This window comes from Brachyistius frenatus, unplaced genomic scaffold, assembly GCF_029030835.1.
Source record: "Brachyistius frenatus isolate BFR_SWC_R1_liver_20210118 unplaced genomic scaffold, ASM2903083v1 Contig_21, whole genome shotgun sequence".
Classification (NCBI taxonomy): domain Eukaryota; kingdom Metazoa; phylum Chordata; class Actinopteri; family Embiotocidae; genus Brachyistius; species Brachyistius frenatus.
This window is the reverse complement of record NW_027210620.1, coordinates 3,542,791-3,569,705: the sequence shown is the minus strand read 5'-3', so window position 1 is coordinate 3,569,705 and position 26,915 is coordinate 3,542,791. Positions and strand designations below refer to the sequence as shown.

The 26,915-nt window shown below is 44.1% G+C and overlaps 1 protein-coding gene across 6 annotated transcripts in view; it reads right to left on the bottom strand.

Annotated features, from left to right (window-relative positions):
* The window catches only part of sh3kbp1 (SH3-domain kinase binding protein 1), a 31,205-nt gene that overhangs the window by 1,657 nt on the left and 2,633 nt on the right, over window positions 1–26,915 (bottom strand). The window contains exons 2-16 of one of the 6 annotated variants that reach the window (XM_069696491.1): window positions 23,402–23,559; window positions 13,861–13,975; window positions 12,326–12,432; window positions 11,414–11,558; window positions 11,131–11,207; window positions 9,730–9,816; window positions 5,012–5,081; window positions 4,068–4,162; window positions 3,886–3,981; window positions 3,700–3,751; window positions 3,532–3,603; window positions 1,394–1,544; window positions 1,227–1,297; window positions 995–1,101; window positions 377–514 (exon numbers count right to left, since the gene is read on the bottom strand). In XM_069696491.1, the coding sequence (XP_069552592.1) occupies window positions 377–514; window positions 995–1,101; window positions 1,227–1,297; window positions 1,394–1,544; window positions 3,532–3,603; window positions 3,700–3,751; window positions 3,886–3,981; window positions 4,068–4,162; window positions 5,012–5,081; window positions 9,730–9,816; window positions 11,131–11,207; window positions 11,414–11,558; window positions 12,326–12,432; window positions 13,861–13,975; window positions 23,402–23,559 (1,541 nt within the window). Of the gene's footprint in view, window positions 1–376; window positions 515–994; window positions 1,102–1,226; window positions 1,545–3,531; window positions 3,604–3,699; window positions 3,752–3,885; window positions 3,982–4,067; window positions 4,163–5,011; window positions 5,082–9,729; window positions 9,817–11,130; window positions 11,208–11,413; window positions 11,559–12,325; window positions 12,433–13,860; window positions 13,976–23,401; window positions 23,560–24,319; window positions 25,302–26,915 lie in introns of those variants that run through there. The other 5 variants (XM_069696493.1, XM_069696490.1, XM_069696492.1 and 2 more) reach the window with 5 other exon arrangements.

Below are 26,915 nucleotides of genomic sequence, written 5' to 3'. Positions count from 1 at the left end.
TTCGTCTTATTTTTAAGCACATTAATCTTCGTTTTTACAGGAAATGACGTCTATAAAAAAAAAAGCCACACTGGACAAACTTCGGATGCAGAGGAAGACTCCGTGATTTGATCGAAACATCTGAACAAGTCTGATTTTTCCGGTTTTAAGTTTGTTTTTCATTTTAAACTTGTATATATAAATATAAATATCGCCAAAAAAAAAACATTCTTATACATCAACACCCTCTGATCTTTAACATTTGCCAGTAGCCTTGTGTAAAAAGAAACAACACAGCTTTAACTTCCGCAGCTCAGAAACATGAAAAAAATGTGTAGTCTGTCGCCCTCTGGTGGATAGAATAAGTAAGTGCGAGGAGGAGGCGCGGCGGTCGTACAGAGACGGTGGGAACTGCTTTCCTCAGGGAAACGTCCACAGATCTGGTGGAGGCGGACTCGTGCTCCTCCTTCGCTCGTCCCTTCTCCTTCCTCACCTCCACAACGGGCGTGTCCAGGTCGGTGCTGGACAGAGGCGACTGCAAGACGGACAAATGTGTTCAGGAATCATTACAGTAGTCTCATTTATGTAGTGCATTTATAAGTCTTGCAGGCAAATGACACATTTGACCACAGACATTTTTTTTTTAATAAAAAAAAAACCTTTGTACACAAAACGTATAAAGAAATGTATTATATTTGTCACGGGAGACTCAGTCAAAAATATTGATAAAAGACTATTGTACTGCTTTATACGAGCTCCTATTTAATCCTTTAAAAAAAAAAAAACAGGTTAGCATTATAACTTGTCGTTTTATGGAGGGTTATTGTATGTGGCTATTTTCTTCAGATTTAGGACATCCCTAAATGTCAAATTATTGCTTTGATATGTTGGATGCTAAAATAGCAGAGAGAGGGCGGCGTTGATGAGCTGTTCTGCTGCCTGCCACCGGGGGGCGATCAAGATGTTTCGGGATAACTTCCGGTGACCCCGTCATGAGGAACACAAACCGACTCACCGGTGTGATGATCTGTGAACGAGGCCGGCGGTCCGTGACTCTCGGCCGCGACGCCGTCGGATGACTCAGCTTCTCCGTGGACGAGACGACGGCGTCCAGGTCCACGTCTGCTCGGACACACACGCCAGAAAAACACAAAAACACGTTTCACACTCGCGCAAACAACCGGAGGGAGCGCTCTGACACCGTATCCTCATCTCATTGGTCGATGACGCCTGTCAGTCAGACTCACCGGTGTCATGTGACCTGTCAGGGGCAGAATCGGGCGTCGAAGCCCCGCCCTCAGACTTGGGGCTTTCGCACCTGAGCAGGTAAACCAATACAACAACATTAGGCTCGGGGATGTACGGAGGTTTTCTGGGACTGTGTGTGTGTGTGTGTGTGTGTGTGTGTACTGACGATAGTGTGGGCGGTCTCTCAGGACGCCGAGGGGGTTGGGAGAAGGAGGAGGAGGAGGAGGAGGAGGAGCTTGACTTTGGGGGGAGGGGTTTCTTGGGGAGGAGAGACGGGAGGGAGGGCTTGGGGATGTCTCCAACCTTCACCTCTTCACCTACACACAGATATACACACACACACACACACACACACACACACACACACACACACACACACACACACACACACACACACACACACACACACACACACACACACACAAATCAAACAACCAAAAACAGGAAACTCAGAACCAGACATCTCAGAGCTGGAAACAGGTGCAGAGGGAGGAGGGAGTCAGACGTGCATCATCAGGTGAAGGGAAGGTCGCGTTAAACGGAGCTGCGGCGGCAGAGATGAATTAAATTTGACCTTTGCAGAGGAACAAAGCTGCGGAGTAAATAATAATACAATATATATATATATATATATTTTTTTTTTAATAAAAAGAGGAAAGGAGGGAAATACAACAAGAGGTGTTAAGAGGATTAAAATAAGATCAGGCGTGGAGGTGGCGGCGTTCACCAGAGATTTGATCTTCTTTTGAAAGGCGATCTGCCAGTTTGTCTGTTTTTTTTTTTGTTTTTTTTTTAACAGGATTTCCGTTTAATAACGTCACATTTCAAGAAAATCCTGAGCTCATCCCAGCGGTGAGTTTACACCTGTTCTGGGAGATTAAAAGTTCCCTCCAGTGTGCATTTAGACATGTAATATTCAACTCAAATTGTGTTTTAAGCGGGTTTTTTTTGTTTTTGTTGTTGTTTTTTTAGACAAAAATGTCAGCATCTTCTCCATAATTCTTCATATTATTTGATTCATATTTAATATTCCCAGCTCGTGCCCGTACGTACACGTCGTAAACATCTCGTCTGTTTCGATCATATCTGTGCGACATTTTAAAATCACCCGCGGTCGTTTTTACATTTTTCTAAATCCATCTTCTCGTCACAGCCCAGATTCTCCTCCGTCCTCCGGCTCGCCCGTTTCCGAGACCGTTTTCCGACCGCCTTCGTCGCCCCACGCCTCCGAGCTCGTCGCGATAATGACGCAAGAAATGTGAGAATGTCCTCAATTTGCACCTTCGCAGCGAGTAAAAGTCGGCAGACCGTATTCGCAGCGTCTGGATCCTGAACGAAGGCGGAACAGACGGAGCTTCGGCAGGATGCTTCAGGATGGAAAGTAAAAGCTGTTTTGATTTTTTTTTTAATAGCGACGAATAACGACGACAAAAGTCTAAAAAAAAGAAAAAGAAAAAGAAAAGAGATCTCGGATATTATCTCAATTGCTATGTTCAGACTTTAAAAAAAAAAAAAAAAGCAATAGCACCCGTCCAATTTCCTGACCGACACACACACACACACACACACACACACACACACACACACACACACACACACACACACACACACACACACACACACACACACACACACACACACACTCACATCGTCGCGCTAGCTAACTGACAGTTCTGTATATTTTCATAAAAGTCTGCATTTTGAGCTGTTTATCTACGTTTTCAATGCTTTTCTTTGCTTCTCTCTTTTGTGCTTCTGCTATCAAACCTTTCCCCCTTTTTTCTTTAAAATTTCTATTCATGAAAATCCACCCCTTAAAAAAAAAAAAGAAAAAAAGTTGTAATTGCTTTTGTTCTTGCGATACAATGAGGCTTGTGTGGAGTTGAACGGAGGCGTCGGTCGGTGCCAGTGTTTGTGGAGATTAAAACCGCAGCGCCCAGAAGCTTCCTGTTGCTCGCAGACTTGATGCCGATGCATCAATCAAAGCTCGATTTCTTTTGGTATTTTGCACAACAAAGGAGGCGAAGACGCGAGCGATCTCTCTCGCTCTCTCTCTCTGTCTCTCTCTCTGTCTCCTGCTCGTTGTTTCTGCATCGAGCCGAGACAGAAAGCTGCTGAAAATTAGTTTCTGTGTTTGAAGCATCGCAGCAGCTTTAATGCTGGATTATTATTATTATTATTATTATGCTGTTATTCATTAGGCAGGTTCGTTAGGAAGCGATCTGTCCTTTGCCAGCCGAACAGATCAGCGGAAAACGTTGTCAAAGCTGGGGCCCGCGGGGACCGAGGCGGTCCGAACGTTACCTCGTTCCGGGTCTCTCAGGGGAAGATGTTCCGGCCGCTCAGGAGGAACCTTCTTGACCTCCGACTTTTTCTCTACAGGTCAGAGTTCACAGGTGTCTGTTTGTATTCGACTAGTCTCCCCCCTTTTTTCTCTCTCAAACCCGGAGGAGCAGATTGCGGTGTAGTTACCTGCGCCGTGTTTGGCCGACGGTGCGCTGGGAGGAGGCGGTTTCTTCGGTCTCTGGAGAACACACACAGAAACATCGTTGAAACAGCCGCGAGAACGTGACACGTCGTCACGGCTGCAAACATCCCAGAACACAAGATGCGTTTTTTTTTGTTTTTTGTTTGTTTGTCTTCGGAGTCAAAGATCACCTCTTTCTCAGCATCGAGCAGCTTGACAAAGTTGTCCGGGAAGACGCCCTGCCGTCCTCCGATCTCCCCCATCCACCAGCCGGCGTCCGCGCACTCCTGGAGGAGAACGTTCACACGGTCCCGTTAGCGGACTTCGAGCGCGCGCGGCCGAATTACAACAAAGCGGCCGAGCCTCACTTCACCTTGGTGACGATGTTGATGATTTCCCCCTCCTTCAGCGACAGCTCGTCTTCGTTTTGCGCTTCGTACGGGAACAGGACTTTACACAGCTCCCGCCCTGACAGCCGATCAATAAACCCCAGAAGACACACAAACGTTGATAAGGAAAAATAAACAACAACAACCGCAGACCGCCGAGGGACTGGAAGAGGGAAGATTCTACTTTTTGTTTGTTTGTTTTTCCTGCTAGAGACGTTAAACGACATCACCGCAGTTTACAATAAAGAAAATCCTCCTGCAGGAAGCTCAGAAAATATTCCAGTAAAAAAATTAAAAAAAAAAAAAAAAAAGTCCCAACAGGTCAGTGAAGAAAAATATTTAATTTATCGGGAATAATAAAAAAGAATAGTTGCAAATGAATTTGTTATATATATATATATTTTTTACAAAAGAGGCTCTTTGATTCCTCAAGAAAAACACGTCAAAAAAAATAATGAACCCAACTATGGTGCAGGGAGGGATAGGGTACAATCCTCTGAATACCAAGTATACAAGCTCACTAACATCCATATCCAGCTGCGCGTGTTGTTTTGTATGCAACTAAATACAACAAGAAACATTCAAATTCAGCTTTTCTTTGCAAAATTATTCTTGTTTTCTTTTTCCAATGCCGTGTTTTTGCATCCGGTCGTCAAATCTGGGATGTCTGAGCTTTCCAAAGGCACCTGAACGCACCCGGTGAGGAAGTATTTTCCAAAGCAACATTATGATGCTCCGATAAGAAACAACACCGTATTAGAATGAAAGGTAGGAAGGGATGAAGAAAAGAGTTTATCGTGCATTCAATCTACGCAGAGCTTTTTCTTTGTTTGTTTTTGTTTCGCTTTTAAGTGAAACTCATTTCTCATTCCTATCACGTTTATCAGCGTCATCTTCAGTCTGAGACAGCGGAGCTGGAACTTCTCACCTTTGGCTTTGCCGTCGGGTTCGGTCTTCATGTTTTCAGCTGCAGCGCTCGCCGCTTTCCCGTCGTTGGCCTGAGTGACGGACAGATGACAGAAGAGAAAAGAATAAATAAACTTCAGCACGCTCACACACACACACACACACGCACACGCACACACACGCACACACACCGACAGCTATGACCTGGTTGGATTCAGCTGCTGGCGGTCTGGAGGTGGAGAGTGTGACAGACTAAAGACAAATATCTGTTTATTTTTTTAACCTGTTTTTTTTAAACGGGAATAAAACAGTGTTAATGTTCACCATCTGAGCTCAGCGTGTTAGCAATGCTAATTCCTGCCAATCAGCTTCAACCACGGCTGCAGGTCTTCGGTTTGAAATGAATTCAGCTCGCGTCCCAAATGTTTGCGCCACGTTTCACCCGACAGCTGTCGAGATATTTTCCCTCTTTATCGTACCGATGGACGATCGACGCCACTCGCGTGACTATGTGTTAAAAATCACAAAACTACGAGACGAGAAAACTGAGAGAAGAAGCCAAACAAAATCGGAACAAGTGAACAACGTTTCTTTAATCAAAAATTCAAACCTAAATTGAGTGATAAAAGTGAAAGCATCTCTCTCCTGTGAGCAGCTCCTTTCCAGGCAGCTACTAAAAAGAGGATGAAATCAGTTTCGGCAACAAAAAAAAAACCCACAAAGAAACAGCGAGCCGCCGTGCTGATGGAGTGTGTGTGTGTGTGTGTGTGTGTGTGTGTGTGTGTGTGTGTGTGTGTGTGTGTGTGTGTGTGTGTGTGTGTGTGTGTGTGTGTGTGTGTGTGTGTGTGTGTGTGCCGTTAAAGCAGCCGTTGTTTCCCGGCTGGAGTGGATCCCTCCACCGTGTTTGTGGAACCAGGGTGGCTCAAAAACACACACACACACACACACACACACACACACACACACACACACACACACACACACACACACACACACACACACACACACACACACACACACACACACACACACACACACACACAGTCTGTCCGAACACACACGCAGCTCTGTTCTGTTCGGCCCGGGAGAGAACGCCCCTCTCCCTCTCCCTCCCCCTCTCCCTCCCTCACCCCTCCTCCCCTCCTCCCCCTTCCCTCCCTAATGAGACCCATGTGGAGCCATGAGCGCCGAGGCGTGATCACAATATCGTCGCGGGAGAAGTTTTGCAGGTCCAGCTATCACTTTTTTTTCTTTTTTTCTTTTCATAATAAAACGACTTCAGCGTTTGTTAGTGACGGACACACCTCACATGACCTCTTATCCTCAATATTATTTTTTTAAACGAATTCAACTGAATTAAATTAGAAATCCATACCACACACACACACGCGCACACACACACACACACACACACACACACACACACACACACACACAGCCTTTATCATATAGAGGGGTGAGCATATTATTCTGACCATAAATCACAAATTGGAACATATGAAAACACAGCAAACTCATGAATTATTCAGACTCCAGCTCACCGAATGTGGGGCAGAGACGACGGTGTTTTATGTGGGACACCGAAGCTTGAGAGGAAGTCTACAAAATGTTGATGTCGATTCAACTTAGAACATAAAAAAAAAACCACAAAATATAAGTGAGGTTTTCAGTAAGCTGCGGGACATCGTCTCAAATCGTGGGACAAAAAAACCCACTAACGGGTGAAGTGGGACACCCAAACTCACAACACATTAGCAGAGAAGCACAGGATGCCACATTTGAAAAAAAAAACTATACATCACCGTGTTATGCTCAAGTTAACTCAATAATTGCATCAAAATCTCACGATTCTGCTGCATTTTCATTCGGGACATCAGCTGCATTAAAACAAGCGCTCCTAACCCCCACCCCCCCACCCCTCCCCCTCCCCCTCCCCCTCCCGTTTCAAATGCCAACACAGTGCACCTAACGCAGAGCAGCAGAAACCAGGAAAAAAAAAACCTTCATATATTGAAATAAAACCGTGAGAGAGAATCGTGATCTCAATTCTGAGCAACAAAAGTTCATATTTCATGCAGAATCACGAGTTAAAAGTGGAAATTCTGCTTGGAGCTGGATTTACTGCACATCCTGCAGTTTTAACACCGTAAACCAGATCTCCACCTGCAGAGCGAGATGAGACCGGCGGCAGGAAACACTCGGCTGTCTGTCTAGTCGTTTCCACGGCGACGAGAGCAAACTCGAACAATCGGAAGTCGTGTCGAGCACGTAGAGATGATTTGATGACTGTTTTGTTTTGTTTTGTTTTTGGTGAAGAATAATGTCGCATTTGTGTGGAGAGTTGGATAAAAACTATATTTCAGTCGTTCAGTGTGTGAATTCCTCATGGCGTGTCTCAGAGTTCATCCTACTGTAGAAGAGGCCTTGATGAGGTGGATCACGAGATGACTCAACGCATCACTTCGCACAACCTTTACTGTAAACCGAGCAGCCACAGTGACTCAAAAGTCACTGCGAAGTTAAAAAAAGAAATAAAAAAGTGGAACAAACACAGAAAACTTCTCCTTTTTTGCCGGCTTGCAGAAGATAAAAACCCAAACTTTTAATTATCAGCCTTAAACTGCGAGCGTTTCGTCACTATGTGTCACACACACACACACACACACACACACACATGAGGCAGCTGATCTTCCAGTTCAGTCATAAAGTAGACGTGGCTTGGTGTGACTCAGCCGGACGGAGACGCTCTCCTGTCACCTCCTCCGGAGCCTCATTAGGGAGCAGAGAGACTCGTCTCAACCGTTAAAGCAGCATAACAGCTTCCCACTCAGCGGGACGGGCGCACAAACATCCTTCAGACACACACACACACACACACACACACACACACACACACACACACACACACACACACACACACACACACACACACACACACACACACACACACACACACACACACACACACACACACTACGTCTGCGGGGGAGCTTTGATGACCAGCAGGGGCTTTCTTTAAAAGACGTTTTGGACTCTTTAACTGCAGCTTCTTTGAACCCACTTAATTCATTTTCTTTCTTTTTTTTTTTTTTTACTCGTGAAGGAGAGTTTCTGGTGTTGCGGTTCCCCAGAAGGTGACACCAGAGTTTCCACTTTGGTGTAAGCTCGTTCATGCAGAAAGCATATGTTTGTACAGGTGTTTTATTTAAATAACAAAATAAAAGTGAAAGGAGCATAAAAATGAGAGACTTTTGTGTTTCTTCGAGGTGAAATATGTCCTTTCAGGTTTTTCTTCAAGTCCAGACGAAATGTATGTTGATAAATTGTTTGTGATATTAAAGGGACAGTTTTGATTTCTGCCTTTTAAATTTGAGTGAACTGACCCTTAAAAATCAGACAAAATCAAGAGTTTCAACATTGCCAGACACCACGAGGAGTAAACGGGTTTTATTGCGTTAGTAATTTTTGTGAACTAACCCTTTAGTGTCATATTTGAAAACTGTATGACTTTAACGGCAGAAAATTTATTCTAGGTGGTTAAAAACAGCAACTTAAAAAGGTGTTTTTAACCTTCAGCAGATACTTAAAACTCGTATTACTTATTTTTACCTTTATGTCATAATTAAAATAAGAAAAAAAACTGCTTATCAACAGGATTTTGTTAAGCCAAAGTCATTCTCAGCAGCTTTGGAAAATTTGGTGAATTGCTCTTTTAATCTCATTTCTGTAAACTACTTACATGCCCAAAATACCCAACAGCACTTGGCATTTCCCCGTAAAAAAAAAAAAAAAAAAAATTCACAGTAAAAAGAAAAATTCTCTGAAATGGTGCTTTGGTCTCTTCATTTTAAATTTAAAAAAAAAAAAAATTAAATTACAAAACTTGCTACTTTGAGTCTTGACAGCTGCACACAAACCTCCACAGAAACCTTCTGCCACCTTTTGAGCATTTCAACTCCACAAGGAAGAGATGGATGAAGGATTCAAAGGAAATACATCAGTAGGCTGGAAAAAAAACCAAATACAAAGGAGGAAAACTCGACCCTACCGTCCTCTCCCGTGTTTCCAGTTACACTCAGACGAAGCTTTTGCTACATCAGCTTCAGCCAGCAGCACAATACTGTAAACCTCTGTCACCTCCCCTCTCGCTCTCTCCCTCCCTCCCTCTCTCTCTCTCTCTGCCCTGCAAGGGCTCTCACTTCTGCTTTACTTGTCAAATCCCTGCAGGATGTGTGTCAGTGTGTGTGTGTGTGTGTGTGTGTGTGTGTGTGTGTGTGTGTGTGTGTGTGTGTGTGTGTGTAAAGACCACTTCCTGTGCTGTAAAATAGAAACAGAGGAAGGGGAGGAGCCAAGGCTGGGACTTCCTTCCCTCACTAGGTACAATACAATGATTGTGGTCTCAAAAAATGTAGAAAGAAGAATTCGAGTGTGTGTGTGTGTGTGTGTGTGTGTGTGTGTGTGTGTGTGTGTGTGTGTGTGTGTGTGTGTGTGTGTGTGTGTGTGTGTGTGTGTGTGTGTGCTTGTATTACGAATGTTGTTTGGGACATACATCTATTCATACAGTCACGTTTTGTGGGGACTCAACTATCTTTTAAGGACAAAAACAAAGTCTTCGAAGTGTTAAATCGGAAGATGTTGGGGTGGCGACTCGGTTTAAGGTTTGGATGAGTCTCAAGGAAATAAACGCACGTCAATGTAATGTGTGTGTGTGTGTGTGTGTGTGTGTGTGGTGTGACTCACCTTGTCCTCTGAGTCCATGTCCATAGAGCGAGGTCTGAGCTTGATGGGCTGGTCTTTGAAGATGTCACCAAAACCAAACCCGCGGACCTGAAATGACGCAGAGAATTTAAAGGATCCGTCCACCCAAAAAAAAACCAGTAACTACCAAACAGCTCCCTTTTCAGGATGTCCATGTGAAGTTTGTAGCTGCTGCATCATAATCGTATGTTATGGACTCAATGTTGCCAAAATATATGGCTGAAAAGACAGCTTAGCTTTGTCTCCGGGGCGACTTTGAGGAAACATAAAAGTCAAACTGATCTCAGAAATATGTGAAATGACAGACGACCTCTTAAGACAGAATTACATGGTGATGTCATCAAATGCCTTAAGGTTTTTCTTCTGTCCACGTATTCCTAAAAACGAGTTCAATTTTACATAACCATATCACCAAACGACTGTAATCTCATACGAGTTCTGGGTCGGTGCTTTGAATTCGATTTGCCGGATTTTTCTTCTATTAAACGGAGGTAAAAAAAAAAAAAAAAAAAAAATAGAGAGAAGAAGTCATTTCTTCTGGAGAAAAAACAAAAACAAGAACGAGTGAAAGTTTAGCGTCTACTTTCGATCGGGAAGTTAAGAGCGAGCTGGAAATCTCGGGTGGAGTCGCGGACTCGAGACACGAAGACAATTGCAAAGTCAGCCGGCTATCACCTCAAGAACATATTGAGGATTACGGGATTCATGTCTCGGCGGGATTTGGAAAGACATCCGCGCGTTTTATCTTCGGTCCGCCCGACGATTGTAACGCCGCGTTTACGGGTCTGTCGAACACATCGGACGGCTGAGTCCCGCTGCTGCTGCTGGAGAGTCGAGAGTCTTACCACCTGAATTGTTTAGTGTATATTGGACTCATTTGTTGTAAAGTTATGCTTTTCATTTGTATCAAGTAATCAAACCAGAAAAAAAAAAAAACTCAGGCAAGTCATTGTGTGTGCAACCAACAATTTTTTTTAATAATCAAATAATTGGTGGTTGAAAAAAAAAAGAATAATTGCCTAAAGCAGTAGTTAATATATTCAAATTCCTTTATTTAAAAATCAAACCCTCTAAAATTTGGATTTTTCTAGCACAGAAAACATTCACATTTGAGAGGCTCGGATCAGAACATTTCAGGCACGTTTGCTTAGAAAAGACTTTCCTTTCGTTTCCAATGAATTTTATGTCACTCAGCAAATTGACACAAGTCATTTCAGCTGGTTGGTTTCTGAAGAAATGAAACGGTCAGCGATACTAGAGGTCACAAAGGTCACACATTGTTGACGCCCCCCCCCCCCTGGAGGTTAATTCAGTGAACTATAGATGAATGCTGTAAAGAGCAGAACGTACAGAATACATTCGCGTTAGGACTCGATCGATTACCTTCTTGGGTTGGATTTCTGACCCGCTTTCTGACCGACTGTCCGCTCCGTCACTTTCACTACCGGGGCTGTCCTTATCTACACACACACACACACACACACACACACACACACACACACACACACACACACACACACACACACACACACACACACACACACACCATTTTAGATCGATTTCGTAAAATATTAAGAGTTTTTTTTCCTTTTTTTACATCATGGTGGTGGTTTTTTTTTACCCCCCCCCCACCACCACCACCACCACCTGATTGGCTGACACTCACTGGTGCGGCCACCGCGGAGCTCCTCCCCCGAGGTGGGCGTGTCCACGGAGGCCGCGTCCGACTCGTTCAGGATCTCTTTGGTGAAGTTGGAGGGGAACATTCCCGTCTTGCCGTGAAGACTTCCCTCCCACCAGCCTTCCTCTACCTGAGCGCACACACACAGACACACAACATGGACGACACACGTAGTTCACATAAATACTCGTACAGGTAAAATACTCAATTTATGTTTTAAGAATTTGACTTTTTATGTCATAATTGTAACTTTTAATTAAAAAAAATATGTTTTGCTGCTAGTGCGCTGCTCCTCTGTGCACTGCGTGACTCTATATGCTGCGTTTGTGTTTAAAAGTTGTATTTTCCCTTTTGTCGTATTGTAAATGGAGCTGAAAAGAAAAACGTCAGGCTTGACTGACATAAAAGCATCATCAGCATTTTTCTGTTTTGATCTTGTAACTATGATGTTTTTTCTTATGAAAAAAAAAAAATATGTGAAAGCCAAAATAACATATGTCAAAATTTGACATTTAAAAAATATATATATATTTTTACTTTTTTTGTCATAACTTCAACATTTTATTTAAAAAAAAAGGATAATTTAGAGCTTTAAAAACAAAACAAAAAAGAGTTCAAAATTCCACTTTATTTAAAAAAAAAAATTAAAAATTTTATTAGCTGACATATCTGCAACAAACTCATATCTGCCTCTAATCTGTGACTTTAAGTGACTTAATGTCAATTTATGGATCAAACGCATCATTATGAAGCTGCTGATAAATGTACCAAAAAGACATGTCTGTGTTATTTTGGGGGTGATTTATTTATTTTTTGCTCTCTGATCTTATCTCTCGTCTTTTCTCAGGTTTGAAATGGGGTGAAAAAAAATGTAATAAAAATAAAAATCAGCCTCACCTCTGCTATAATCTCAATGACGTCTCCTAATTTCAACTCCAGCTCGTCTTCATGCTGGGGCACGTAGCTGAACGCAGCCTTACATCTGCGTTTACGGATTTGGTCTCCTGTAACACACACGTATACAGGTAAACACACACACACACACACACACACACACACACACACACACACACAGTTTATGTGTAAACATATTTTGGGCTTGCGTATGGCATAATGAGCTCACACTCTTATCCATACTCCGTGCCTTGCAGTGAGCGAGCCGGTGTTTGCTGACCTATTAAAAAAAATGCTGGTGGCGGAAGCCTGACACGCTGACCTTTGACCCCTCTGATGTCAGAGGACAGTCTAACCAGCGCTGACACCAAACAGTTGTTTGTCTCAACACTCGATTAGCCTGCTCATTACTCGTGACTCATTTCACAGCAGCTGGGGCATTAAGACGTGACCCTGCAGTTCCTTCTTCGACCACAAGATGTCCCTCTTCTTCATCTTTTTTTTTTTTTTACGGGTCATTACCAGTCAAGTACAGGACATGGGGGTTTACACCCTTTTGAATGGAAGCGTCAGACTCGGGTGTCATTTTCAACAAGAAGGGGCACATTAATAAAGTCTGCGCTAAATTTAAAGCCCTGGCGTTATCATTAATAATTACAGTGTAGTCAGCCAAATCATAACTTTCAGAATTGTAATTTTAAATAATATCTCGAAATAGCTGCTATTTGTAAAATTGAGGAAACGAGCCATGTAGTCATACCGTGTCTCTTTTCTCAGCCGTCGGGTCTCTATTTCTTTTTGTGGTTGTTTTGTATAATTTTGTAACTGTTTTGATTCCCTGCAGTGACATCGTGTCCCTCTGTGGTCATTTTGCAACTTTTAGTGGTTGTTTTATGTCTATTTGTTGTCTTTTTTCAAGTCCTTGTGGTCATTTTGCATCTCTGTGTTTATATTTTGCATCTATTTGTAGTAATTTTGCATCTGTTTCTTTTTATTTCGCATCTTTTTGTGGTCACTCTTTACCTCTGTGTAGTCACTCTGGATCTCTTTTTGGTCCTCCGTTCATCTTTTCGAATCTCTCTGTGGTCGTTTTTCACCTCTTTAAAGTCACTCGACTACTAAACAATGAATGTTAACAGTCATTAGACACAGATGTCGGTACCTGCGGGAACCGTTAAGTAACCCTTTTTTTGTGATGTCAATACACCGGTCGCCCGCTGACTCCGGTTGTATGGAAACACGATGTTCCCCTCTGACCTCAGCCGTGCATGTAGCGGGCGTTTAGCACGTGAATGACGCGTTCGCAGCAGAATGGCGAACGATCGCCTGACCCAAATCCTTCCTCGCACTAATAGGATCTATGTTTAAGCCTCATGACTCAAAGCTACCTAATGACCACACTGTATGAATGTATGAGACTGACTGACTGACTGTGTGTGTGTGTGTGTGTGTGTGTGTGTGTGTGTGTGTGTGTGTGTGTGTGTGTGTGTGTGTGTGTGTGTGTGTGTGTGTGTGTGTGCGCGCCGGAGGCCGAGTACCTTTCCGGCCCGGTCGCACGCCGGGGTCGGACACGGGGCTGGCCCTGCCGTTGGAAAGGTCAGATCTGATCATGCTCGCCTGTCCGCCGTCCCTCTTCCCCTCTTTCTTAATCTCCTACAAAATGAAGCAGAGGAGGTGATGAGTAGAGGAAGAGGAGGAAGAGGAGGAGGTGTGGGGGCGAGGAAGGATGGCGGGAGAGGTGTGAAAGAGGGTAGGAGGTCCAGGTGAGAATAAGACGAGTGGTGGAGCATTTTGAGCTTCAGAACATATAAAAGGAGGAATGGATTAATTTACGCATTTGATAGTGACATTTTTTTTATTTATTTTTATCATTTCATCAAACTGCATTTTCCACTGAGAACTGATGACCTCATGATGACTAAAGTCTGCGAATCAGTCTAAATACGAACTTTATTAAAGAGCAATTTATCTTTCAGAGTGGCGCTCAAAAAGAGCATAAAAGAATTCGAAAAGAATATGAGGCTCTTTGCGGCGTCATTTCTTGAAGCAGTTGGCAGGTTGGTTTTTTTTTGGGGGGGGGCAAAGTTGTACCTCTTACTGCTAAAGTTCACTTGTAAAAATAACGGATTTGGATTCCTTTTAAGATGTAAAAAAAAAACAACTAAATACAGTCACACAATAAACCAAAATTGACTTAAAACATGGGGCTAAAATGTTAGCGATGCAATTTGAACTCAATCAAAAGACCGAAAAAAGGAGTTAATTTGAAGAAATAAAAAAAAAAAAAAAAACGAATGCAACCTCAAATCCTTGTGGTGTTTTTGGACAGGAATCATGCGACGCTGACTCGAGTATGTCCCGCTGTTCATGATCCCTCGGGATATAAACGAATGGACAGGATCTGGGTTTGTATATAAACCTGGAGGTTTGGAGGTTATTTATGAACCAGCTTAAGTATTTGTTGCAAATCGTCTGAGTTCCAGCTGTATTTCGCCGCTCTGCTGCGGAGCGGCGGCCTCGGCGCGACCCCGACTGTTTACCTGCGCCGGCTCTTAACGGTCGGACACAAACACAAACAGAAAGCCCGTCCCCCGTCCCCACGTCGTCCCTCCCCCGTCTCTCCTTCACGTCCGCAGCCTTTCCCTCCGTCCCCGTGACTCTCGCTCGCAGAAGAGAATCACAAGATGGCATGCGAAACCGATGAAGGAAAAAAAACAAAAAAAACGACAGAAGGATCAACAAGCGGGCGCACGAGGAGACGGCGAACAGGAACGCACACGCTCGCACGCACACACACACACACACACACACACACACACACACACACACACACACACACACACACACACTCCTCCACGAGAGATCTAGAAAAACTCGACGTGATGCTTCCCATCTCCCCGACCGCATTCATCATGACACTGTTTCATAAGGCCTTGGCCTGTGGCGAACGCAGCCCAGTGAAGCAGACGGGGTCCCGGGTGCACTGACTCACACACACACACACACACACACACACACACACACACACACACACACACACACACACACACACACACACACACACACACACACACTCCGCTCGCGTATCGCCCTGGTGTTGGCGCGAAAGCCTTAATGAGCCTCCGAGATCCAAAAATACCAAACGAGAGGAGACGTTTTTCCTCAACAGACAAGACGAAGCTCGTTCGAGGCGATTTTTTAAATTTTTTTTTATTATTATTTTTTTTTAGGAGCGACCAAACGACGAGACGCGACGCCGAGGTCACCGTGATGATTGGTGATGATAACGCAACCCCCCCCCCCCCCCCCTCCGATCCCCCCCGACACCAAACGTTCGGCCCTCTGCAGAGAACGAGACGCCGACACCCGCCGTAGCCGAGAGGCCGATTAAAATCCGACGTGTGGTTTAGACGCTCTTCTTCCAGCAGGAAGTGGAAAGATTAAAAAGCAAAACGAGGTTGTTGTCCCCCCCCCCCCCCCCCTCTCAAATAAGACTCTCCAGCGTTACATCTCCTGCCTTTTCTTTTTCCTCTGTATAAATACACCTGTATTAATATGGAAAGGAACAGGAGGTTTTCATCCGCTTGTTTTTTGTTTCTGTTTATCCCGTTTTAAACCGCAACCCTGTTTTTGTACAAACAAAACAATTTAGAGGTCAAAGGTCACTCTGACCTCACACAACACATCTGCGGCCGTAACTCAACAATTTACAGCAAAAGGTCTAATGAGGACAAAATGATGAAGGGAGGACATCGTACATCCAAAAGCTTAAAAGGTCAACTTCACTGTGACATCATAATGTTCTGTAAAAAGAAATGACTTGTGTGTCTGTTATTCAACACCATAACTCAGACCGTGGTCGTATTTCAGTTTGGTTTGGACGCCGAATCGGAGACTGAATGTTGCTGTTGTCAAACTGACAGCATTTTAGAATTTGTAGCTTCTTTGCCATATATATAGATATGTATTATATATATATTTTTTATCAGTTTGAAAGCATCCGCTGTCATGGCAACAGCTTCGTCTTCTACCAGAATCAGATTTCTTTGGCCGAACTGCTCAAACAGTCTTCGCGACGCGTGCGATACGAGTCCGAATGGACGAGGATTCAAACTGTAACTGGACTCGGTTGAAGGAGACAGACAACCAGTTTATTAAAAAAAAAAAAAAGAAATTATTTTTAAAAAAAATGATCTTCTGCTTTTATCTGACAACGACGCGAGAAGGTAAAACACGAACGAGAAAAAGTGAAATGACATAAAGCTCCAAAGGCTGTGAATCAAACCCGTGAACTCGCCGCCGAGGGCGTCTGACCGCTTAACGGCTCGGCTATCGTCGCCCCCCCCCCCCCCCCCGAGCTTCATCCAAAACGGCCGACTTCCCCTTCAGCATTTAGGGTTTGCGGTTTGTTAAGTAGGCTAATGCAGCGTTAATGTCGACATCGATCCTGCAGGCAGAGAGGGAGGCTGTGTGACAGAAGCACACGCGCACACACACACACACACACACACACACACACACACACACACACACACACACACACACACACACACACACACTCATTCAGAAACAAGAGACTAACTGGTGAAAATTTTAAAAAAATAAACTCCAATTTTTCAGTTGGAGGCTCTGCACCGGCGCAGCCTACGCAAATACCCACAGCAGCCATTTGTTAGCCTGCGGCTTCCTTTTTTCTTTTGTGCAGCGAAAAGGAGGCGCCGGTTGTTTGCTCGTCGTTTGGCTTGGCGCAAAAAAAAAAAAAAAGAAGAAAAAAAAAAAAAAAAAAAGAGCAATGAAACATAAAACTCTATGAGGATTAAAAAAAAAAAAAAAAAACGTAGCGTACATCTGCCTTTGTTTGAATAATGAATGTTCGGAAATGTTGGAAATGAAACACGGAGCTGCTGTTTCTTTGGGGGGGCTTTTGTTACGACTTGGACGGCAGTCGCCGCTCTGCCGCCGCTCCCCCTCCTCGGCTGAAGGGGGGCGAGGGGGAGGTGGGGGAGGTGGGGGGAGGGGGAACAAAAAAAAAAAGGAAAATCAAGCAGAGGAAGACGACGTGATTCACCACATCTGAACAGGAAACACCTGCATCGTGTACGCGGGCCTCATCCGCGGCGGGTTTCTGTCTGTGTGACGTGTAAAGAGACGGACAGACAAGCGGCGGCCTGCTTTAAAAACACGCTGCAACGCTATCAGGCGACCTCTGGCCTTTCTCCTCTCGCAAAACAATCCGGAGAGCCCTCAAAAACAACCCCGACGTACAGCACATAGAGGAGGAGGAGGAGGAGGAGGAGGAGGAAACGGATCATTGTGAAATGCAGAGGAACGGTGACGCAAAATATTATTTCCTCTCCTGTAAATACACTCTGCACTTATTGTGCAACTGTGTTCGCCGGTCGCACCGATGCACAGTCAATGTGGACCGAGTTCAAACATTTGTTGCACAAAGGAAAATATTTGCCACTTTTCACCCCCCCACCCCACCAACACACACACCCCCAATCAAGCTACATACACTCAACAAGCAATGCAAAAAAAACAACAACATGCTTTGAAACAATTTTTTTTCAATAATCTATTTAAAATCTGAGCTGAAATCTCTTGTTTAGAAAGTGTTCAGACTCTTAGCTCAGTACTTTGCAGAAGGTCCAGCTTCCAAGTTTTCTCGAGGAAGTCTCTGTCAAGCTTTACAACGTCTGGATGTTGGCTCCAACCGAGTCCCATTTAAAAAGCATCAATCATCTCTCATAAAATACAAAGTCAATAACTTTGAGCCTTTAATGGATAAATTTACTCCTTGAAATAAAAGTATTTACGCCAGCTGGCGGCGAGCTACGAAGGTTTTTCTAAGAGGATATGAACAAGTATCGTGGTTCAAATTCAGAGTTTAAAAGCAATCGACAGAATTCACAGATTAATTAACGGAAGATTTACTTGCAAACATTTTGTTGCCGAACATCTGATGGATAAAAGGTTCTCAGACTCTTGTATTTTTTTGTATATTTGCAAGGTTTGGACTGTTCAGATCTGTGAATCCGTTCGTATTTTCTGGTGTTTTTTCAGACTAATAAACAGTCCGATCAGTAATTGTTGCCACCAAAGTACAAAACGTCCGAGCTCCGTTCATTTTCAAAATAAAAGCACATTAAATACACGCAGCCGGCTCTCCTCGGTGACTCGAGACTTTTTCTTAAGGAATAACTGTAAAAAATAAAAAAATAAAAAAGTCAAATCCAAGCATGTGACACTGATTTGCATTATCTATAATGAACAGATGTCACATGACTGCAGCACTTCCCATTAACAGGATATCCTCCACCACGGCGAAGAGTCAGGAGCGACGTTCAACCAATTCAAGCAGCTGCTTCTCTTAGACGGAAAACGAGCTGCATTGATCAGCAAATTATTCAATAAATAGAAAATACAATTAGCAGCCGAGTCATAATTAAATCATGTTTTTTGGAAGGAAAAATACCAAAAGTTATCTGTCACTGCTTCTCGAATGGCTTTTTTTTTTTTTTTTTTTAAACAGTAAACTGAATATTTTTGGGCGAGTTGGAAAAAAAATACAAGAGATTAATTCTCCAAACTCGGCCTTCAAGTCCAACCACGAGGAACCTCGACGGTTACTGTTTGACTGCGTTTTTGTCCTTTAATTCACGAACAAAGCGAGTCTCTCGGACTGCTTTCCTTCACCTGACGAATATTGTCTAAAATCAGGAACATCCTGCCTCACTGCGGTGCCAACAACGAGTCCATGCGTTTGGTTCTTCCTGGTTGGACTTCTGTGATTCCTCGTGGACAGGATGTGCCAACACCTCTTTAAAAAAAAAAAAAAAAAAATCCCAAATGAGAGTCCTGACGGGAGTTAGCAGGTTTTTGAGTTTTAATTCTTGTTTTTATTCCTGGTGTTTGTTCTATTTTACTGAACAACATTGTTTTATCATTGTGATCCCCCCCAGAGTTTTAAAGCTCCTGTCTTGTGGAACCGGCGCCCAGTTTTAGTTCAGGAAGCAGACACCCTTCTTTACTTGTAAGACGAGGCTGAAAACTTTCCTCCTCGGTGAAGTTTGTAGTTAAGGCGGCCCTGAACGATTCCCCGGTGAAGCTACCCTAAAGTTTCCTCTTTTGCGACGCTCCTATTTTAACGTGGATGGATATTTAGGGCCCGAGCACCGATGGTGCGAAAGCCCTTTTGTTATTCAAGGAATTATTTTTATTTTTCTCGTTCCTTATTATTCTTACGTAAAGTGATTTGCCTTTTTGGAGGCTTTATCATATTCAAAAACTCATGAACGTGGATACGCATATGTCTCCCGGTGAAAAATGTCGTATTCTAGTGGAGTCGCGAGTGGGCGTGGCCAAACGGCTCGAGAGCGCCCCCTAAAGAGATGCCCCGGCGGCCACGTTTACCTAAATTCGCGAAATCCGGTGGACACGTGTATCACACCGAGACGCACAAAAAAGTTACATCGCACCGTTACGTCAACTCGACAGGAAGTCCACCATTTTCAATCATGGGCGATTCTTACACGTACTTTTGACGAACTCCTCCGAGGGATTTTGTCGCACCGACTTGAATTTAGTTTCTATGGATAGAAAACATGTTTGGGATTAAATCTTCAAAATAGTCATAGCGCCCCCTGTTGGCCACTGGAAATGACACTTTTCATACATTCACATTCTACGTCGAGCTGGTTGACCACATGAACGTAAAGTCGGGTCACAATAACCAAAACATGTAGTTGATGATATATTGAGACATTCGTTCGACTTTGTCAATGGGCGTCGCTCCGGCACCTAGTTTCACCTACGTGCGGCGCGCAGAGTGCGAGGGCCCGTATAGCACTGCTTGCAGTTTTAATTTTGTTTTGTTCCTCAGTTAGTGGACTTGTGATGCATTTCAAAACTTGTTTTTTTCAGACGGGCTGTTGGTTAGCCTTTCTATAGAGCTTCTCCATTTTATTTATAACCGTTTAGGGGCTTGTTTTTCCACCAGCGTTCAGTGCTTCTGCACTCGTTCTGCTGTCTGACTCCTCGTCTGTCGCTGCTGTTACTTTAAAGGTCTAGCGTCGTGCTGTTTGTGGACATATGCTGTTTTATTGATGTGAAGCACTTTTTTTTACAGCAGATTTTTATTGAGATTTATAGCAGATGTTATATCTGTGAAAGGTGCCATACAAATAAATCCACTTTAGTTGATATTTGTTTTGGTGTATTATGTCCTTGTTTGTTTCGTTTAAAGGGGTTGAGGTGTTGTGAAAGGGAACTTTATTGTCTGTTGTCAATATATGATGAGTATTAGGAGGCAGGACTAGAATAGTTGTTGAACTTGTTTCTACTCCTTTTGAACATGATCTATAACCTTTAGATTAATTGTTGTATTTTCGTCTTAATGATGTTTTTATTGTCTATATCTTTTATTGTGTTTTCCTTTTCGTGTTCAATAAACTGATTAATAACGTACCAACCACATGGAGATCTCTTGTTCCTGACAGACAGTAGTTGACATCAGCTCAACAGAATTTGATGTAAATGATAAATATGTGTCAAATGTTTGTTTTTTGAGAGAACTGAGCTTTTCCCTTCTGACTAATGCGTTTTCAGTTCAGCTTGTTGGTTGAGCAGCGAATCACTGATGTCGTCCATCACATTAAAAAAAAACTAAAAAACATCACACACCAGCTGATGCACCTTGAATAAGCCGGCGTAAGTAGCTCGCTGTCTCGTGAAATCCAAAAGAGTCTCCCTGCATACCATCACTTCCTGTCACCTCTTGGACCCGCTTGTCCACATCCCCCACTTCCTAGACACACACACACACACACACACACACACACACACACACACACACACACACACACACACACACACACACACACACACACACACACACACACACACACACACACACACACACACACATCAGCATTGCAAAGCTTAATGTCACTGATTCCCATAACTGCAGTCTTGTGACAGACCAGTCTGGTATGACTACATTACTCACACACACAGACACAGACACAGACACACACTCACAGACACACACACACACACACACACACACACACACACACACACACACACACACACACACACACACACACACACACACACACACACACACGCAGGCCCATTGTCCGGCTCTGACAGTGAATGCGAGCGGTGACATTCAGTCAGCACAAATGAAGCCTGGCTGCGCAGCAAGCAGCCCGACAATAGCTGGCCTTCTTTTCACGTTGTCAAAGTGTGTCGTGTTGCCTTTTGGTTGTGTCTACTTCCACCTCACGACGGCGGCGAACAAGATCAAACTTCCCTCTTCTGGTCACCGCAAACTTTTACAACTCAAGTTTATCAAAAGGTCCTTTGTGACACTCAATCTTCATGTCAACATCTGCTGCAAAGACACCAGCCGACCTGAAGGTGTGAAACTGGGCCCTCGGAGCTGCCCTGCAGACACTCGATGCACCACAGAAAGAAAACAGGAACCGAGCACAATCTGACAAGTCGTTTCCTCAATTGGTTAGTCATTCAAAACGAGTGAAAACTGTCTGAGCGGCGGTCAAACATCGAAGACAATTCACACGGAAGTTGATGAAAACTGGCTCATATTTAAGTTGGAGAAGCTGCAAGCACTTATTTATTTTCTAAAGTTGTTACCCAAAGAGGAGCTCTCTTGTGCAGTGCGACTACATATGTGATAAAAACGTTTTTTATTAAGGCTAAACCGCCTCGCTTGAGTCATCGCCGGTTGCTTCTGAAGACGACAAAATATGTGAGATTAGCAGACATCTGCAGCTTTACTGCTACAAACATTAAACACAGCTGAATCTCTGACTGGTGGTCGAGCTGGAAGGGAAAAAAATATATATTTCTGGTTCTGCTGCATCGATTTTAATCCTTCGATATAAAAAAAAACAAAAAAAAACAACTGTCCATCACGAGTCTGATAATGTATTATCCACTATGCTACCAATTAATCCAATTCCAAATGGATTAACCCTTTCAACACCTGGAGGTGCCGGTACCGGGACCAGGCTGTATCTGTTTTCTGAACGGTTGCCGAGGGTGACGCATTCACTGAAGAGGCTCTTTTGGTACTAATGTGACAACAACAACAAAAGAAAAAAAGGATGATACAGTTGTGCTTCATTTCTCAGAGCTTCAACAACGTCATTGTCACCGAGTCGCTGTCATAAGACTTTTATTTTACTCTCTAAAGTCGCATCTCCACTGATTTCTTTTTATTGGATTTGAATTCTTACACGAAACTGCCGTGACGTACTCTTCAAAATCAACAACCACAAAAAAAAACACACACACACACACACACACACACACAAAACAAAAAAAAAACGCATTTTACTTCTACGACAGAACGTTCCACAAATCAAAAATTGCAAATAAAGTACATTCGGGCTTCTTAGGACAACAGTCGTACGAGGACAACGCCTCACCACGTTGTTGTTTTAAGGCAGGCGGACCATCGGAGGGAAAACGCAGAATTGGGCTTCTGACTCTCAATCTGGTGACAAATTAAAATGGAGCAGCCGCTTCCACCGTGGGAACGAGGCGTGTGAATATTAACAACGTGCTATGTGTGCACTACCAGAGAGAGCAAATGTTTTACAGTATGTTAGTGGTTAAGGAAAAAAAAAAATGCAACCAAGTTAAATATCAGTAGAGGGCGTGAGATCCTTTTGGTTTCCTGTAGAGTCAATCAATCTTTTTTTTTTTTTTTTTGAATGTCAAATTCCAACCACAAACACAGCCTCCGTCTTGTTTCTTACTTGGATCGAACGGCGATCCTAAATTGAGCTCACCTCGCATTATAAAACAAATACTCAAAGACTGAAGTATGACCCCGGTTAGCAGACTCTCACCTGTGAACGAAGGTGTTTTCATGCACTAACATAGCAAAAGGAAATCACACACACACACTCACAAACACCCCGAACGAAACCACAACTACGCGTTTGCCCGGCGGCTATTTGTAGAAGGCCTTGTTGGTTGTTTTCTGTTTTTTTTTTGCAGTCAGAAAATAAAATGAGGCGGGGATCGTCCGCGATTACTCACCCTGACAAAGTTATCCGGGAACAGCCCCCTGCGTCCGCCCAGCTCGCCCTCCCACCAGCCGCCATCGTCCCGCCGTATGCTCACGATGATGTCGCCCACCGTCAGGCTCAACTCGTCGTCCTGCTGCGCCTCATAGTCGAACTCCACCACGGCCTCCACTGTGTGCAGAGAGAGTCGCTGTGTTACAACGAACTGCAGTAAAAAAAAAACGTTTTTAAAAAAAAAAGGTCACAACGCTGCAGAGGTGTCGTATTGTTCCGTATTGTTGGTTTTTTTTTTCCCTTCCCGGTGGTTTACAGTTACACGCCTGTGTGGCTTTTATTCGTCGGTTCAGCTGGAAGTGAAAGAGGAACAACACAAACAAACCATTGTATTTTTCACTTCAAAGCACCGTCGTACAATCTGGCAGAAGGAATTAAAAGGTGTCCAGTTTTCTTGGGAACAAATCAGGGCGAGTTGCTCCAACGAACGCCGACAGCAAATCCATGTCGATTTCAAACATTTTTTTTAAAAGCTGCATTGTTTGTACTGGTGTGAACTATCTGCTAGTGTTCTTCCTTATCTTCCTTTTTGTTTACATACTGCTACGCTTCTCTGGCCTGTTCAGCTTGCTTTAGCCCCCCCCTGTCCGTACCAGGAGCACAGCGCTTCACAGACAATCTCAAAGATTCATCACACCAGAGGTCCATCAACAAGTTTCGAGACGGGTCCGTGATGCGGGAGCAAGATCTTCGCGAGTACCGCACGTCGTTTGTGACGACCGAGTACGTGAACAGTTGCAATTTTACGCATCGGGAAGCCCGGAGGAATGAAGCAGCGAGCTGTTTTTGAGGGGCCGAAGGAAAGTCACGGTCCAAGGAAAGGTGCGTCAGGTCAGGAGCAACCAGGTGGGGGTTTTTTTGTGTTTTTTTTTTTTACCTTTGCTGGGTTGTGCAGCGTGAATTTGTCTCCGAGGGTCAGACGGTCAACGCCGAGTTCTAGTCTTGACGTTCTGAGGGGGAAAACGTTGGACGTAAACGACCCCGAGTGGCACTCGGTTTCTCCACCACGCCAACTCACAGCGTGTTGAAAAAAGTTTCTCAACCCGCAACCACTCGATCCCAGGAGCCTCCCATAACGTCTACTTACGATATTCGGTCCTCTGCAACTTCCTTTTTTTTTTTTTTTTTTTTTTGTTCCCCAGAAATATGACACAAGATCGAATCTTGTGTGATTCCTGCTCAGATTTCAGACGCAAAAACGGTGGTGAAACGGGCGTCGATCACAAAGGTGGTAGTTTCCTTCCTGCTCCGCACACCGACAGGAGCGGTCTCTGAACCTTTTTTTTTTTTTTTTTGACAAAGCAAGAACCGTGCATGGAGTTTGAGAGATGGTCTGTCGTCATCTACAGAGTGAAAAGAGATGCGGAGAAAAACAACTCAACCCATGAAACGTTTTAGTTTTTTTTCCCCCTCACTCTGAAATCTGAATTCATACAATATGGCCCCTCTAATTTATGCTTCGTAGTAGCAGGAAAAAAAAAAAATCTGCAATTGGTGTCAAAACAAAAGCCTCGAGGTAAAAACACCACTGATCAAAAAAATAAATAAATAAATAAAACACATGCAAACACGCCGTCTGTTGCTTTCATCTGTCTGAACACCCCACAAACCATCACCCACACAAACAACCCCGTGCTGCCGCTAATGCTTTAAAAAAAAAAAAAAAAAAATTAAATGTACTGAACGTGTCATATGACGTGCAGCTTTCTCGGCGCTAACCCTCCCGCCGAGGCCTGATCCTCCTCTGAACTGTGTGGGCAGCTAACGTTGAAAGGGGGGCCGGGGAGGGGAAGTTTCGGGGAGGTGGTAACCATGGGAACAACAGTAAAAGAGGGGTAGCTATGACTCAGACACGGGAGCTCCCTTCCACCAAAAAAATAAAAAAAAATAAAACCCTCCTTCACACAATGTAAGTACGTCGTTCTGAACGCACACCGCGGCCGGACGAGAGCACTTCTTCAGGGCGAGTTGAAGCCGGGAAGGTCAGAGCGGGAGGAAAGACGTCGATATCAGACGAAGCATCAGGCGGGAAGGATGTGATTCTGGCTGCAGATAGCAGCAGAGATTAAGTAGCAGATGAGACAGCGACGTGGCACAAAGACCCTTTGTTTTGTTTTTTTACCTCTTCTCTTTGCGTTCTCGTTTTGTGACTTGTGTGAGGAGGAGTGAGCTAACGGTGAGCCGATCGCCCGTGGCAGTTTGAGTCTCTCTCACACACACACACACACACACACACACACACACACACACACACACACACACACACACTACAGTACGTCTGAGTGGCAGAGCGGGACGGCACACCGCGGGGTCCAACCCCACCGCCCACGTCCATCGGCGACACACGCAAACCCGCCGAGGAAGGAGGACGACAGCTTGTGGCGCCGCGCATCGCCGAGTCACCGTGTTAGAAGTGACACAAACGTTCACGCCGAGACGGGCCTCCGCCAGAGACCGAAAAAAAAAAAAAAAAAAGCCGAGTCGACCGAATACGAGTTTACACAAAGCAGACGGCATTGAAAGAAAATCGACGAACACATTTTTTTTAGCAACAAATGTCAAATATTTATTGGATCTGACTGAGCACATTTGAAGATTTGCAACTTATTTGTACCTTAAATGACAGTAAATAAAGTAATAACGTGACTTTTGGTCGTTGGGTAGTAGCTAGCGGGGTTTTACGCGACTTCCTGTTTCATAATAAAAGATGAACCAATAGCTGAGGCTCTTACACATCGCTTCCATTGGTGGTACGCGTCTTTTGCAGGACTAAAAAAAGACAGGTAGGAACCATGGAGACGACAGGAGACGGAATATTTGAAAGCCTGCAGACAAAACAAAACTCCCACTCAAGTGGTCAAGAAACACACACACACACACACACACACACACACACACACACACACACACACACACACACACACACACACACACACACACACACACACACTCGAACAGGAACCAAGATGAGGCCTGCAGCGTCCTCCGAACAGCTGCAGGCAGTTTAGATAAGGGGGGCGGGGGGGGGGCTACACACACACACACACACACACACACACACACACACACACACACACACACACACACACACATATACACACTGAACTCTGCTGACATCTCGCTGAGCCGTGTTTAAGTTGCGGGTGAGTTTTGGGGCTCGCTGTTGCTGCTGATGTTAAAAGCAGCTGCGTGTGTTTCTGTCTGTAAAGAAAAAAATACACAAAAAAAACCATTTGGCACTGGACCGGAGCCCACTGGGAGTCACAGCCACCCACTCCCACCGTGGACCGGATATCAGGCTTCAGCAAAATTCTCCCACTTTAAAAAAGGAAAAGATTCCAGCCGCTCTCTCCGCTCTGCTGCGGGGCGACTCAAAAATAAATACAACTAACGATAAGTTTTATACGGGCTATTTCTAATTCTCAGGACACCCCCCCCCCCCCAAAAAAAAAAAAACCCTCCTGGTAATAATC